The 16,208-nt window shown below is 44.8% G+C and overlaps 1 protein-coding gene across 6 annotated transcripts; it reads right to left on the reverse strand.

Moving 5' to 3' along the window:
* Positions 1–1,128: 1,128 nt before the first annotated feature.
* On the reverse strand, positions 1,129–14,197 carry TMEM14A (transmembrane protein 14A). Of its 6 annotated transcripts, none has more exons than XM_036092728.2 (5): positions 14,053–14,197; positions 9,701–9,792; positions 4,929–5,030; positions 2,985–3,072; positions 1,129–1,708 (listed from the first exon to the last, which is right to left on the reverse strand). In XM_036092728.2, exons 1-5 carry the CDS (start codon positions 14,160–14,162, stop codon positions 1,669–1,671), a joined length of 432 nt encoding a protein of 143 aa, XP_035948621.2. In that variant the 5' UTR covers positions 14,163–14,197; the 3' UTR covers positions 1,129–1,668. The 6 variants fall into 6 exon arrangements, with proteins under 6 accessions (XP_035948621.2, XP_035948622.2, XP_035948623.1 ...); XM_036092729.2 differs by having other exon boundaries at positions 9,701–9,789; positions 14,053–14,179; XM_036092730.2 differs by having other exon boundaries at positions 13,983–14,123.
* Positions 14,198–16,208: the final 2,011 nt, after the last annotated feature.

Here is a 16,208-nt window from a genome sequence, read left to right on the forward strand (position 1 = left end):
GCTGAGCAGGGAGCCCCATTTGGGACTCAATCCCAGGACCCTGAGATCATGACCTGAGCCAAAGGCAGATGCTTAGCCCAACTGAGCCACCCTGGCGCCCCTGGTTTCTTAAACTTTCAATCACTAGAGTATTTTACAGATATGGCATATATTTTTATGATCAATTTCACATTTAGTTTCCACTTTTTTATCATAATCATATGAGTATAAATTGTCAATCCAAATCTGAAGGGTCTTCTCAATCATCTCTGATAGTAAGTACACACAGCCCCCCAATGACAACCACTTTTTCCAACTTTGCTTGTGCTAACAACCTCTTTAGCACCATTAGGATAAGTGGGATTTTTTAAAGTAGAATATTTTTAAAGTGTATCAGAGGATTTTGTCTGGGTTTTCTATTTTGTTAAACTGGTAGGTTTTCTTTCTTTCTTTCTTTGTCTCTCTCTTTCCTTTCCTTCCTTCCTTCCTTCCTTCCTTTTGGTTAAACTGGTAGGTTTTCTTTCTTTTCTTTCTTTTTTCCTTTCCTTTTCTCTTTCCTTCCTTCCTTCCCTTAATTGAATTACTTATCACTGGAAGTCTAATAACTTCCTTGAAAGTCAGCTAGGAAAGAGAAGTGAACACAATATCAATTCTGCTCTTACCAATTGGGGCTCTACCCACCATTTCATATAAAGAATGGGTTTATAATCTGACACCGTGGAGTAGAGGCAACAGGATCAAAATTGCGGATTTTTAGAGCTTTAAGGGATCTCATCGACCATTTAGTCCAAATTCCTCCTTATGGATGAGAAACTGAGACCCAGAGAGAGGAAATGACCTTCCAAAGAACCTATAACCAGTCAGTGGGAGAACCAGGCTAGAACTCAGGTCTCTTGATGTTTAGTCTGGGGCCTAAAAGTAAGTGCTGTGGACATTGTCATAATTCTGCCTAAAAATGAAGTGGTGATTTGGGACAAAATGGACAAAATCATTTTTGTTTCAGAATTATTACAATATTATCTCCATTGTTCCAGCAAGGGAGAACATCTCCTGAGGAAGAGTTCCCAATCTCTTTCATTAATAATTGAACATTTAAATGTTGAAAATGATTTGAGTATAGAGAGAGGACACTAAAATGAGAGAAACAGGTTTAAAACAGAATGCATTTTATTTGAATACCGAATACATTCTGTTAGTACACAGAGAGTGCTGAGAATAGAGTTTTTTTAAAGGGAAAAATAACACTGGCAGCAATAAAATTAAAATAGAAGAACTATAATTTCTAATATCACACAAATGACAAGCAGCTACATCAGCATTTTGTAAAGTTCACTTCTGGCATTCCATTATCTGGGATCTTATAGTTTAATTTAAACATCAGACATGAGTATTTGCAATTGTCAAAAAAAAAACAACTTCAAATATATAAAAGTAGACACAGTAAAAGAAAGCGTGTATAATGATTTATTAAGTATCTTTAACAAAATCATTATTTGACAAGTAGAAAACAGTCGAGTTTTTGGTTTAAAAAAAAAAATCCCTCAAACTAGTGTTTATTTTGGAGCATTTCTGTTGTTTCTAACGTAAAATAAGACACTTAACATTCCACGTTGAAGCTTATCTTTTAAATACAAAGTGTATGCTCTGCCCGTAGAATCACATGACTTTGTCTTCAGTTCCTTTGGATTCTCAGAGCAACAATAAGACAAGTCTCAGAATCATCATGAGGCTGGATTAAAATAAAAGAAAGGCAAAGAGCAGGTCACACTTATGTGGCATAAAACAGAGGTTCGTATATATTCACCTAACCTGTACTTTACTAAACTTTGGCTTCCAAAATGCTCTCTTCTCCTCGGAACAGGGATGATCTCCATAATTATCTCTGTATTGGAACTTCCCAGACATAGCTGAATTAGCCACTTAAAAATGCTGATTGACTGAACGAGCAAAATCAGAACTCACGATTCTGAAAATCTGGGGCGAACCTTTGTAAGAGAAAGGTCTGGAAAGGAACACAAACCTTTCATAAGCTAGTAAAGGCAAGTGGCTTGAAAAAAGAAGCAAGGAACAATTCTGGGGTGTTATTATTACAATCTCAGCTACTTTCCACCGACTGCGGTCTTGTTCTTCTTGACCCATAAACCCTACTTCTGATTTCTTCTATTACCAAGGGTCATTTTTAGAACACAGCCATACTGGAAAACAGTCCTTTGTAATCACATTCCTCCCTGACACCACCGCCCACCCACCAAGTCATAAACATGATACACAGCCACATGAGAAAATTCTAAAGAAAAGTAGGAAGGAGAAACTTACTCATTGCATTATCACCCAGTGATAAACACTATTAAAGTTTGAAGCATATCTTTCCTATCTTGGTTTTTTATACACAAACTTTTGAGATCATACTATATTTGATTATTTATTCTGCTTTTATCTCCCACAGCATCATTAAGATGTTCTAATGCCACTAAATAGTTTTTGAAAATATGTCATTAATTGCTGCTCAATTTCATTAAGCAGACAAAACACTTATTGAAACATTTCCTTACTGGTGAGTTTTTAGGTTGTTTCTAATTCTTCAGTTTGTCATGTGTCCCATTAGAAATAAAGGTGCAATAAACATCAGTCCTTGTATACATTTCATTATTTCTTTATTCCAAAAAGTAAAAATGTGTAACAAAGGAAGTAAATATGTTTAAGGCTTTCAACATACAAAAAAAAAGGCTGCCTCCAGGACGAATTAAAAATGTTACCTATAAATTTGTATGTGGTAATACACTTAATCTCATGGATAGAATTACTGGGATCAAATTATACTCCACAAAAATGTTCATGGGTACATCAATACCAAAGACTGATTGCAGACCTGATATTTTAAGGGTTTACAGTCATGCTTACTGTAACAAAAATTACTTTGACCTTTTCAAGTTAAAACTGACTCTTGCCAAAAAGTCGACACTAAATGATGGTAGAAGAAAGTACAGAAAAATAGTTTTTCTTACCTTAAGCCTGCAACCAGCCCAGCTGGCATGATTTTCTTTGATCTCTTATACCTCACACCCATTATGGTGGCCAGGAAGAAAGCTGTAACTAAAAACCAAACCAATGCATGAATCAGCGTTTCAAACACATTATCAATACCTGCTTGTGCAAAAAAAAAAAAAGGACATTGTTTCAGCTTTTTAATATAACAACTATTATGTATAAGTATTAAGTTGCCATCTTCTTGAAAAGATAAAGTGCTCTCTTGAAAGACTTTATAAACTAGCTTATTGAAAAGGTCTCTGAGTAAACAAACACGTTAAAAATCCATTCCTGAAATATCTTCAAAAGTCTTTGTCTAACTTAAATTTCTGGTGGTAGAACCTCCTGGAAGGCTAGGACTGTGTCTCATTCAACTTTCCTCAGGAACACTAGGCAGTATGTCTGGATCCACAGGAGACACCCAATAAATGCTCATTTAAGTGAAAGTAAAAAAAGGCTGACTGTTTTTAATGTGCAGCACTGCATTTTGGGAAATCGATGTCTGGAGGCTAAATAATAACAGTCTGGGCAATAACATTAAACTCAGAAACCAGCCTTTTAGGAGCTGAATCAATATGGAGAGAGAGAGACCGTTTTATGTAAGAGATGAGGGTGCTGACGTCACAATTTCAGAATAGCTTTCAAGGAAAAATCACTTGCTGATATAAAGAACAAAATGACTGACAATAAATATATGTGAACTACTTAACTGCATGTGAATAAAAAGCCCAAAATAGTCACATCTTGCTAATACGTTTCTTCTTTTGACACAATTTCATTATTAAAAATTATCCCTAGGGGTGCCTGGGTGGCTCAGTTGGTTAAGCGACTGCCTTCGGCTCAGGTCTTGATCCTGGGGTCCCAGGATTGAGTCCCGCATCGGGCTCCCTGCTCAGCAGGGAGTCTGCTTCTTCCTCTGACCCTCCCCCCTCTCATGCTCTCTCTCTCTCATTCTCTCTCTCTCAAATAAATAAATCTTTAAAAAAAAACCCAACTATCCCTAGCTTCTATTTCAAACAAGTCAAGAAAAAAAAACAAAGAAAACAAAAAGAACAACACTAAGACTCCTTCTCTCCCTCAAAGACCGAACTGATAAAATGTGCCTTCATTTATAGTTTCTTCCATACCCACCAGGGCACTTTGAATAATAATCAAATTAAATAGAAACAATTTCCAAACCTTCACTGGATCTCAAGCTCGACTAAAGAGAGCCAAGCATCTGGGGCCTATAAACACATACAGGTTTCCATTTTTACTGTGGACATTCCCCTACCAAGCCCGACAAGGGAAGAAGCTAAAAAAAGGTCAGCTTTGGCTTTCTAGAGTAAGTCTTAAGGCAAACAGGATCTAAAGGCTGCTTGTGAATTAAATAATGGGAGGCCATCTCTTGTTAGGTATTTTATTTCTTTATTTTTTAAAAGATTTTATTTAATTATTTGACAGAGAGAGACACAGCGAGAGAGGGAACACAAGCAGGGGGAGTGGGAGAGGCATAAGCAGGCTTCCCGCTGAGCAGGGAGCCCGATGTGGGGCTAGATCCCAGGACCCTGGGATCATGACCTGAGCTGAAGGCAGACGCTTAACGACTGAGCCACCCAGGCGCCCCTCTTGTTAGGTATTTTAATAGCCACACAAAAACTAGGCTAATAGGCCTTAGGGGCATTAGCAGAAAGTCTGGGCATAATTCCTTGATTTTTCTAATTTTATTTTATTTTTCTAGTAATAAGTTTCCTAGAAATGTTCTTCTGTGTTTGAAGGCCTGAGAGCAGCATCCTTGTTTGCGATTCTGTGTTCAGTCTCGACACGTGCACACCCACTTGCCACGTGGCTGCACGCTTTCCAGTATGCCTAGTGTAGGGTATCAAAAAAGCCACTCCCGAGGTTTGGCCCTTCTCCGTAACTGGACAAAATGTCTTACTTACACAGTGACAGTTTGACGTCTCGCTTGTCATTGGAGACACGGTAGGCGCCATAGCCAGCCAAAAATCCAATAAGAAGACCAGCGATCAAAGATGGAACACCGCCTGGAAAAAAAAAAATGCACTCAGAAACAGAATCCCCAAATGAAAGGAATTCCTTCCATTCCTTCAAGTATGATACATGCACCTTCAAATGTACATCTACATGGGCACTGTAACTAGATAGAGCCAAATCACATATCAGCCTCTTCATGGACAGTTTCTAAGATATGACTGATCCCTGCTGAACCCGAAATGCCAGGCAGAGGAACCCTGAATACACAGCAATGCCAGGGTTAGATATGGCTTGAGTGAATAAGAAATGCTGTCTGGTGGTAGCGGTTTGGACCTTGATTGCATGACCTTGGACAACCAGTTGACTTCTTTACACCTCTCTCTCTCTCTCTCTTTTTTTCCTTCTCCTTGCCTCCGTCTTTTTACTCTGAGGTTGTGATAATAAAAATAGGATGCACTGGTATTTAAGCTCACAGAGGTAGAAAGAGAAGTCCTGTGCAAAGCAAGTGATGGCTCTGTCCTGAGTAATTAACAAAGCTTCCGGCTTCCAGATAATAGGACTCAGGGATGAATGGTGACTGTACTGAGAAATGGGAAGAGCCAGGGCACTGATGCAGCCAGCCAGCCAGCCAGCCAGCCAGCCAGCCAGCGCACTCCCGGCCCCCAGCCCATTCATTCACTGCCCCAGGGCACGGTGACGAACACCAAGCACTTCTTGTGCACCGGCAGTGGGCTGCATGCCAGGGACATGGTGCAAAAGACACACACACACAGTCGGTGCTTCGTGGAGCTCACTCCATTTAGAATCTATCAGCTTGGAATCCCTTGGGTAGGGTCAAGGCATCTCTGTTTTAAATATCTATAGGAAATTCAGATTGTAGCCAGGGTTAAAAACCATTGCAGCAACTCGTGCACACGCACAGATAGACACACACACACACACACACACACACACACACACACAGCAGCAGCAGCATCCTGAATGAGAGGCCACATGCAGTGGGTTCTAGTCCATTCTTCCATTTGTTGCCTGCAGGACTTTGGCTAGGGCACTTAGTCTCTCTGAGTTTTGTCGTTTGCAAAACAGAGTTAGTAATACCATCCATGTCAAATATATAAAGGCTTAGAATGTTACAATTGGAGATAATGTTAAATTCTTCATTGTTCCTCCCTCCCCCCAAATCTATTCTGCAAACACGGCAACATGGTCTTTTTAAAAGCATACATCTAGACAGGTCACTCCTCTAATTAAAAACCTTCAGTGCTTCCTACTGCACTTAGGGAAAAACCCAAGTCTGTTCGATTATTGGAGCCTTGGCCTTCTTTCAGTTCCCTGAATACGTCAAACTCTTTATTATTCATGGTTTCTAGACATGCTGTTCCCGGCTTGGACTGATCTTCCCTGCACTGTTCATCTGGCCAACTGCAGCTCACCTCCAGATCTCTCTGTAAGGGTCAGCTCCTCAGAGATGTCTTCTCTGACCCACCATTCTGAAACAGGGCCCCCATCAGAGCCTCCCACGATTCGCCATCATATATTTGTACACCTGTCCATATATTTACGGTCAGCCCCCTAACTTGCTTTTGAGCACCGTCTCTTTTTGCTCACTGCTGTTTTCCAGGACCTGCCAGAGTGCTGGGTACTTGGCAGCACTCGATAAACATTGACAAAATGCATGCCCAGGCACTCCCTGTTATGGATCATGTTTAAGCAGAAGACAGCAGATTAAGAAAATAGTTAAGGGGATTTAAGCATTTTCTGGAATGCATGACTTAATTAAGGTGTCTTCTCACTTAGAGATCTCTGACTCTTTTCTGTACACCCTGGTGATTTCTGCACTGCTAGGATCCTCCCCACCTTAAGTATATGGAGGGAGGGACAGCATCTGCACCTGAGGCGAGATCAGACAGCAAACAGTGGGGATGGGCAGGCACACCAGCAGCCCACATGCATGAGAGGTGGGAAGGCTCCCTGGGAGAGCCCATCCTGCGTGAGGAAGGAGCTGGGACCGTGGGCTCTACCTCGTAAGAAAGCCATGGCTGGTGGAAGGGAGCCGGATCTTGCAAAAAAGCTCGGTCTGTGGCGGGGCTACAAAAAAAAAAGAAGCTCCAAGCTCTGACCCACCCCCCCTTCCTCCAAGTGCCAACGTGGCTGGGGCAGCCTCAAGGAGTTTTCAAAGGAGTTGAAAGGTGCACATGGGGGCCTCCCCTCCTCAGAGCATGACACCTGCCTGACAAGCTCTCCTGCTCCCCTCCTCTCCCGAGGGGCTGCTATGCCCTGACCTTGAACTGGAGTAGGAAGGTACGAGGTCAGGTTCAGCCCCAGTGCAGGAGAAGGCCAAGTGAGCTTTCTGCCCATCTTTGGCTTTGGGCACTGGCTACCTGGTTCAGAAAAAGCCTCAAAATCATAGTGTCTTCTTGGTTATGCACTTTTCTGGGGACCTATGTGGGAGAGGGGTGACCTCAGAACTTGGTGCTCAGCATCCTGCCACTGTGCTGTCACTCTCCTCTTTCTCTGCTCCCGGCAAGAGAAGAAATCTACCAGCCCCTCACTCTGACCCAACCCAAGCCCAGCACCTGGTCTAGTGTAGGATTCCAATATACTTGTCCTCTTATGAAACACCATTCTGACATCACATCTTTAACCTACCTAGCGCTGTTCTCAGTAACTCTCCCGTGGAAGGGTCTCCTGGCCGAACTATACGGGATTCATGTCTAGGGAAGCTTTCAGTAAAAACAGAAAGAGTTGATTCACTTTACACAACAGCTCTAAGATGCTGGGGCCACAAGCAGCTTAAAACATAATACAGAGGGCGCCTGGGTGGCTCAGTTGGTTAAGCGACTGCCTTCGGCTCAGGTCATGATCCTGGAGTCCCAGGATCGAGTCCCGCATCGGGCTTCCTGCTCAGCAGGGAGTCTGCTTCTCCCTCTCACCCTCCTCCCTCTCATATGCTCTCTCTCTCTCTCATTCTCGCTCTCTCAAATAAATAAATAAAATCTTTAAAAAAAAAAAAAAAACATAATACAGAATACAAAACTAGAAAAAAGTATTTTGCCCCACTGGCCCACACACTCTCCCACTGGCAGGGAGTAGCAGTAGAAACAAGAATATTAAACCCTTCTTCTGGCCAAGGCACTATGTGAAATGTGTTACGTGCATTATTCTTATTTAATCCTAACTGATAAATATACAGATGAGGACGTGAAGCCCAGAAGTTAAAACAACTCACGTGAGTATCCGAGCTAGTAAGGAGAGTGTCATGAGCAGAATTTAGGAAAGCCTGATTCTGTGGCCTGTGCTCTTACCTACATTATACAAGAGGGGGCTTTTTTTGGAACACATGCCCCCAGGGGCTTCCAGGATCACTTAGTTGGGGGCTCCTGTCGGAGGCCAAGGAACCATATTGTGCAGCTGAGCCACATGCACCTGATATCAGGGACCTTACAGAGAATGTGATTGCATTTGTTCCTGAAGAGATCTGGGTTAGAATTGTAAAGTAATCCTTGCCTCTCCTCCCCTCCCCCACCCCCAGCGGGCCCCCCCCCCCACACACACACACACGCACGCATGCACGCATGAGCGCGCTTCCTTCTTCCCACCCCTCTAACACGCAGGCAAAAAGGTCCAGAGGTGCTTTTTCTGTTCTGTCACAAAAGTTATTTAGACACATCTTTGACAATGAAAAAGTGTTTCAATAACAATCCTATCAGAATTTTAAACTAAGCCCTCTTCAAAGTAGATTATAAAACATCAGTAGTGGTTTATAGGTCTTTGGTGCCATCATCTTTCCACTGAATACATATCGAGGATGCTACACACATTGAGAGAGAACATAAGTGCAACAAACAAAAGTCTAAGTAAATTAGAGGTTCCCAGGAATCTTAGAAGATACTCTATTTTTTTTTTTAATTTTTTTTTAAGATTTTATTTATTTGACAGAGAGATATAGCGAGAGAGGGAACACATGCAGGGGGAGTGGGAGAGGGAGAAGCACGCTTCCCACTGAGCAGGGAGCCCAATGTGGGGCTCGATCCCGGGACGCTGGGATCATGACCTGAGCTGAAGGCAGACGCTTAATGACAGAGCTACCCAAGTGCCCCAGAAAATACTCTATTTTAACCTGCCACCCCTCAATCCCTACACAGACCTGTGCTTCTGGCCTTGGACTTCTTAGCAACTGTTAAATAATAACTCTAATAACTATGTAGACCTGGCTTTTTCACTCAAGGTGAAGCCCACCAATGTCACAAATAGAACCTCTCATTTTTTTCCATGAAAACTTATCAGCTGGGTTTTTTTTTTTTTCTTTCCTCTTTTGGATACAGATGAAGAGACAACCTCAGATACGATATCTAAGTATTTAACAAATTTTCCTTTGCAAAACACAGTATCAACATAATTCAAGTTTTGATACTAAGAGTATGTAAACAAACAAAAAACCTCACTTGATAATAAGCGAGTAGCCCTGAGGAGGTTAAGTCAATTAATTATGCAATTGATAATGACCCGTGAAGAGAGAACCAGACAGCTGGGTTGGAATGCTCTGCCACACCCAGCCCCCCTGCCCTCTTCGACTCCCTTCCACGCACAACATGCTGGTCCTCAGCCACCTCTAGGACATCTTCAGCTTCTTGTCTTATTTACAAACCCTCAGATAATCTTAGCACAACCACCAATCCCCCACCAAGTCCCTTGGATGAAAAATACGGTTAAGGCTTACCTCTCCGCTTATATCCCAAGATGCTTCCAAATGTCACAAGGGCCGCATAACCGAAACCAATCAGGTCCATTGGCAAGGTTGCAATTCTACTGCTGGGGGAAGGGACAAGTTTTACAAAATTAAAAAAACTGGGGGGAGCATAGGTAATATAAAAATGATATGCATTCCACAGAATTACAGAGATTAATTTCTCTAGTCTACTAAAAAAAAGGAAAGCTCAGCCAGAGATATCCATGCTTAATCAATGGTAAATCACTGAAGAATATAATGAAGCCTCTTGCACAAAACTATGTGAGTGATGAGAGCATCCTACGGTGCCTCATAGCAGCAGTTGAGACATAGACCTAGGGCTGAGAAGTTTCATTATAATCCTACCCGGGAATCTAGAAGATGTAGGAGAAAGTGTGCTGGCTACAAGCTGGAGACACGGGTACAGGTCACTAGCTGGCTGTTGGGCTTTGGACCATGCCCCATCCCTGACGTCGATGCCCCCCAAAATGAGGAGAGTAGATGAGATGAGCCCTTAAGTTCCTTGCAGCTTTTTAATTCTTTTAATTTCTGATTCCCAGTGGCGCTTTTATATCTTACCTCTTTTACTCTATTTCCTCCATGGGGAAAATATCTTTGTATATACAAGGAATAGCATATAAGGTTTTGTTGTTGTTTTTTTTATAGATTGCATTTATTTATTTGAGAGAGAGCACAAGCAGGGGGAGGGGCAGAGGCAGAGGGAGAAGTAGACTCCCCACTGAGCAGGGAGCCCGACGAGGGACTCGATCCCAGGACTCTGGGATCAGGACCTGAGCCAAAGGCAGACGCTGAACCGAATGAGCCACCCAGGCGCACCTCACATGAGGTTTCTTTGTAGTTTTACAGTGTTCTCGCTGCTCATCTTTTAGGTTAACCTAGTCTTTGATCCTCTGCACAAACTGGTAAAAAACTGACCCAGAAGAACAGAAAAGGAGTGTTGAGCTGATCTCAGAGAGGAAGCCAAAAGTTACTGGGGGGGGGGGGGGGAGGGAATCCGAGGCCCAAGAGATGACAGCACTGCTTGGGAGGCACTAGTGAAAAATCCTCAACCTCCAAGGGAAGAAGAATTAAAAGAGGAGAACTCGTCTGTGTCCATGGAGCGGTGCTGCAGGACGGAACCCACAGGAAGGACCTGTGCTCAAAAACCACTGCGGACTGCCAGATGGATAAACACACAATAATAACGGGGACGAGGATGTCTGCGAGCAATTACCATGTGCTAGGCACTCTTCTAAAGCCTTACATTGGCTCGTTTAATTATTACCGCAACCTTCTGAGGTAAGTCCTATCGTTATTACCCCCCCCCCGCTTTCCAGATGAAATGACTGAGGCACAGAAAGGGCCAGCAATACCCCCGAGGCCATGCAACAGGACCAAGTTTCAGACTGAGAGAAGTCTCATTCCTAACCACTAGCAATCATACCTCTGATAACTGAGTCAGCTGTCCGAAAAAAAATGAATATGCAGATAAAACTAATGCCCTTCAGATTTGTAAAGTTCTGGATCAGTCCCTTCTGTTGGTCTCACAGCTTCAAGTTGCGACCACACTGCACTGCCTTCCATCTGGTGACTTTGCATCTTCAGCCCTGTCAGCTTCTCGTGGTCCGTCCTACCTGCTGCCTTTCCCTAAGAGTTAATCGAATTCCACAATGTATGCTTGGCTCCAAACCTGATACCACTACTTACTAGCTATGTGACACTGCGCATGTTCCCTAATCTCTCTGCAACCCCGTCTCTCCATCTGTAAAATACGGATAACAGGGGCGCCTGGGTGGCTCAGTTGGTTGAGCGACGGCCTTCGGCTCAGGTCATGATCCTGGAGTCCCGGGATCGAGTCCCACATCGGGCTCCCTGCTCAGCAGGGAGTCTGCTTCTCCCTCTGACCCTCCTCCCTCTCATGCTCTCTGTCTCTCATTCTCTCTCTCGCAAATAAATAAAATCTTAAAAAAAAAAAAAATACGGATAACAAAATTACCTCGCAGAGCTGTGATGATTAAATGAGGTGATACTGAAAAGTGCTTACAACAGTGCCTGCACATACTGAGCACCCGACAAATACTAGCTGCTTTAATAATGGCTGTTCTTCTCTTGCACCCTTACACCCATTTTTAAGCTTGACATGTGTGAGGCCATAACTATACCAGCTCACTGAGAAAACAATGGAGATGGGGTGACTTTATGACTCAGGCATTTGATGAATCAAACCATAATGTTACAGCTTATGCTCAACTCCACTTAACAACTATTTATTGAACGTCTTCTTTGTGCAAGGCAGTAGGAAGCCACGGAAAGCCCTTGGACTTGGCTCTGGCCTTCCAGCACAGCACAGCACAGCAGAGGAGGCAGATGTGTGGTGAGCCCTATGAAGAGATGCATGGGCCCCATATCAAGAGGTGGTGCCTCAGGGGACTTGGGAGCCTAAGGAAGGATTCCTACAGCAAACGGAGTCCCGGCTGGGATCTTGGGGAGAGGAGGAGTAAGCTGAGTGAAGAGGGTGGCAAGGAAGGATGTGCTCTAGGCAGCAGAGAGAATGTGTGCAAAAGCCTAGTGGCATGAGAAAGCATGGCATGTTTTCAAAATGAACAGGAGTGCAGGGGGGCTGGGAAGAGAGGGGGCTGGGGAAAAAGACAGGGCCAGGATGCTTGTGAGTGCTGTAGAGGGAGGCTGGGTTCTGTCTCAAGGGCAGTAGGGATGAACGAAGGGAGTCTCACAACCAGATTTAATTCTAGCAAGTGCTTCCTCGAAGTGGTAGTGGGACATGGGACGAAGTGAAGAGGAGGCTGAGCTAAGCAAGAGATGGTGGTGGCCTGGCCTGGAGCAATGGCAAGGAGGGTGGGTCAGCTCTCAGAGAGGTTTGTGAAGTAGAATCAATAGCCTGGGTGTGGGGAGTGCGGGGGAGGGATGAGTCAGAGATGACTCACCTCTAGGTCTCTGGCTTGGACCGCTAGGAAGGAGAGGTGGGAGGAAGGGAGGCTTTGATGCTAGTCCCCGAGACAGGGAGCACTGCACCAGCAGTAGGCATGCGGTGGCAGGAGGAGGGAGGAATCCAGGAATGGTGGGATCTATCTGAGACATAGTCTAAGATGGTGACACAGTGAGGAAGACACCTTTACACACACATCTGAAGCATATGAGAGATCACTCATCATCAGGTAATAATTTGGGGATCTAATTTTCTCCTTATGCCGACCACCTGATGTAAGGCCGATTCTTTTCCCTCCTCTGAGCTCCCAGTCTTCTTCTGACCCTCTCTCGGGGCTGCACCTCCTTCTACCTGGTATAGAGTTACTTAGGTTGAGCTCCCCTCCCTATCTCCCCTCCCAGCCAAGCTCCTCCAGGGCTAAGCTCAAGTTCAGTTCATCTTTGTCCTCCCCACATCACCAAGCTCACGGCCACGCACAAGGCAGAGTGTGCAGAAAATACTTGCTGAATGAACCAAAGGAACAACTTTTGCCCAAGGAAGACATTTTGTAACTGACCAACCCGAGTCTAGCTCTATTGCCAGGAAACAGCCTGTTCCCTTAATCTCCTTACTTGAACGGAGTATTCTAAGCAGGCAAAATACATCTATTCCCAATCCTTACAAGAAGTTTCTGAACTCACAGAGAAAATGCAGACAAAAAGCAATCACCCCTCTTGCTCCATTTCCATGGCAGGACCATATGACCAGAACCACAAAGGAAAGTGATGGAAGTGGGAGCCGATGAGCGCCTTGCATCACATGCTCTCATAGCAAACGCTACCTCAGTACTTGGAGAGGCCAGAAAGCATCTTGGGCGCAATGCAGCAAAATGATTTACTGCATCGCGTACGAAACCAGGTGACAGGGCCCTGCCTTGCCCCAGCCCTCCAAAATTTGGGGAACCCACTAAGAGATTTTCCGTAAGCTACTATATAAAAAGCTACCTACCTTTGCACCCCTTGGGGCTCGAAAGACCATTTTCGAGTGAAGTCTGGGTGGTACTAGGAAGGTTAAAACTGCCAAGCGTTTTTGCCATGGTCCGAGAACCCCATCCCTTCCCCGCCTCTCCCTAGCTCCAGGAAGGTAGGAAGGAGAACAGGTGGGAGATTCAGGGCCGCGGAAGGAGGACATTCGGGGAATTCCCAGGAGGTGGAGAGAAGCGACGCTTGGGAGAAGCAGCCCCCATCCCCTGCAAAATCCTCCCCAGGTCCTCAGTATCTTTGCTCGTATCTGTGCCTTCACAAGAAAATTCAGGAGAGGAAGTTCTCGACTGCGAGGTGTACAGCTCACCTGCAGCCCCGAGCCCTCCCCGCGGCTCAAAGGAGACAAATCGGGAGCCAGCCTCGGGCCAACTTCGTACCTGGTATCGGGAAGCTGTCCCCGCGGCCAGCGCCTCCCGATTCTGCGCGGTACCTCGCGGCGCTGGGCAGGGCCTGCCGGTTCCGGGCGGTGCCTTCCCGCGGCGCGCATGCGCCACGGCCCGCCCTCCCGCCTCTGCTGGGCGTGTCCCGCACAGGCTCCAGACCCGGAGGCTCCAAACCGCTGGCTCCTTCTGCCGGGCTTTCGGCTCCGGCTCTGCTCCCGGACTGGGGTCCACTGCCTCCTGCCGGACGGGGCGGGACTGAGAAGCATGCGCCGAGAGTGGGTCTGGGTGTAGCCGGGATCCCAGAAGGCGGAGTTTTAACCGTGAGGTTCATTCTTCACTCAAGGGACATTTGTGCGACCTCAACAGCAACCCGGGCCTTTTAGATTCTCGCCAGCAGATTACCCCCATTTTGAGTGGGGGGGAGCTAAGGTTCAGACAGGTGAACTGATTTACTCGTCCACGGTCTCAGCTCCTAAGTGGGGTACAAAGGATAGAGCCCAAGTTTGTCTGGTTTCAAAGTCGGAGCTCCCTTCATTATATCACACTGGCTAGCAGGTCCTGGAGATGTGGAGGGGAGATCAGGATCCCGGTTTTATACTTCACGCCCAGGATTTGCTGGGCTTAAGTATGTGAGGGGAAAGGTACAGACTGACAGACTTGAAACGCACTTTAAGTCATGTCTAGTCCCGGGATAATCCGATCCCAGGAATGAACCTTAAGTGGATTTGGAATTCTGCCTCCTGGCAACAACTTATCTCAGGCCAGTTTTGCCTTCTAAACCGCATACTGTTAGCGCCAACCCGACCCTCTTCCTTCTAGGACAGTCCTTCAGAGATTTGAAGAAGGCGGTCATGTAGGAGTCATCAAGCAGCTCTAGGAGTGTTGCTGGGCTGTGAATAATAGCAGAGTTTCTTAATATTAAAGAAAAAAACCCTAAGAATATACAGTAAATCTTGTGAAGATTTGTTTGCTGAACCTATTCCTTGTGCATGAAAGTGCTTCAGGGAAGTAACGTGACTATCTCACTTATGAGAAGTCTAAGTTGGTCCCAGGGAGTTGATAGGATTGCTGAAGGTTACCAGGAGAGCTGATGGCAGGCACTGGAATGTGGAGTGGGGGAAGTTTGGCTCCAAGCCCCAGCTCTCCTTTCATTTCTTTTTTTCCTAAATTTAAATTCAATTTAATTAACATATAGTGTATTACTAGTTTCAGAGGTAGAATTTAGTGATTCATCAGTTGCATATAACACCTAGTGGTCATTCCATCAAGTGCCCTCCTTAATGCCCATCACCCTGTTACCCCATCCCCCCATCAACCTCCCCTCCAGCAACCCTCAGTTTGTTTCCTAGAGTTAAGAGTTCTCTTATGGTTTGCCTCCTTCTCTGTTTTCATCTTATTTTATTTTTCCTTCCCTTCCCCTATGTTCATCTGTTTTGTTTCTTAAATTCTACGTAGGAGTGAAATCATATGATATTTGTCTTTCTCTGACTGATTTTGCTTAGCATAATACCATCTGGTTTCATCCACGTGGTTGCAAATGGCAAGATTTTGTTCTTTTTGATGACTGAGTAATATTCCATTGTGTGTGTGTGTGTGTGTGTGTGTGTGTATACACACAATTGTATATACATTATATACAATATTGTATATAATGTATATAACATATATACATACACATATATATGTCTCACATCTTCTTTATCCATTCATCTGTCAATGGACACCTGGGCTCTATCCATATTTTGGCTATTGTGGACGTTGCTGCTATAAACATTGGGGGTGCATGTGCCCCTTTGAGTCAGTATGTTTGTATCCTTATACAATAATAGCCAGCTCTCCTTTCCATCCCCTTCTATGCCCATCCTTACCCTGTCCTCCCCCCCCCCCCCCCCCAGACTCCCAGGACTTTCCCTATCCGGAATAAAACTAAAAACCCTCTTGGAATGCCTCCATATCTTTACCTGGTATGACCTCCAGTAAATAACTTGCCCCTGACCTCAGACTTCAGTGCCTGGATTTATAAGGTGCTGCTCAGATTAGGTGCTCTGAGAGATCCCTTCCACCCTGTCACTGAGGTATTAGAAGCTGGAAACAGTCCCATGATATTCCTACTTGAGGCATTTTCACCTAAACCTAAAAGAACAACTCTC

Source organism: Halichoerus grypus, chromosome 9, assembly GCF_964656455.1.
Source record: "Halichoerus grypus chromosome 9, mHalGry1.hap1.1, whole genome shotgun sequence".
NCBI classification, from domain to species: domain Eukaryota; kingdom Metazoa; phylum Chordata; class Mammalia; order Carnivora; family Phocidae; genus Halichoerus; species Halichoerus grypus.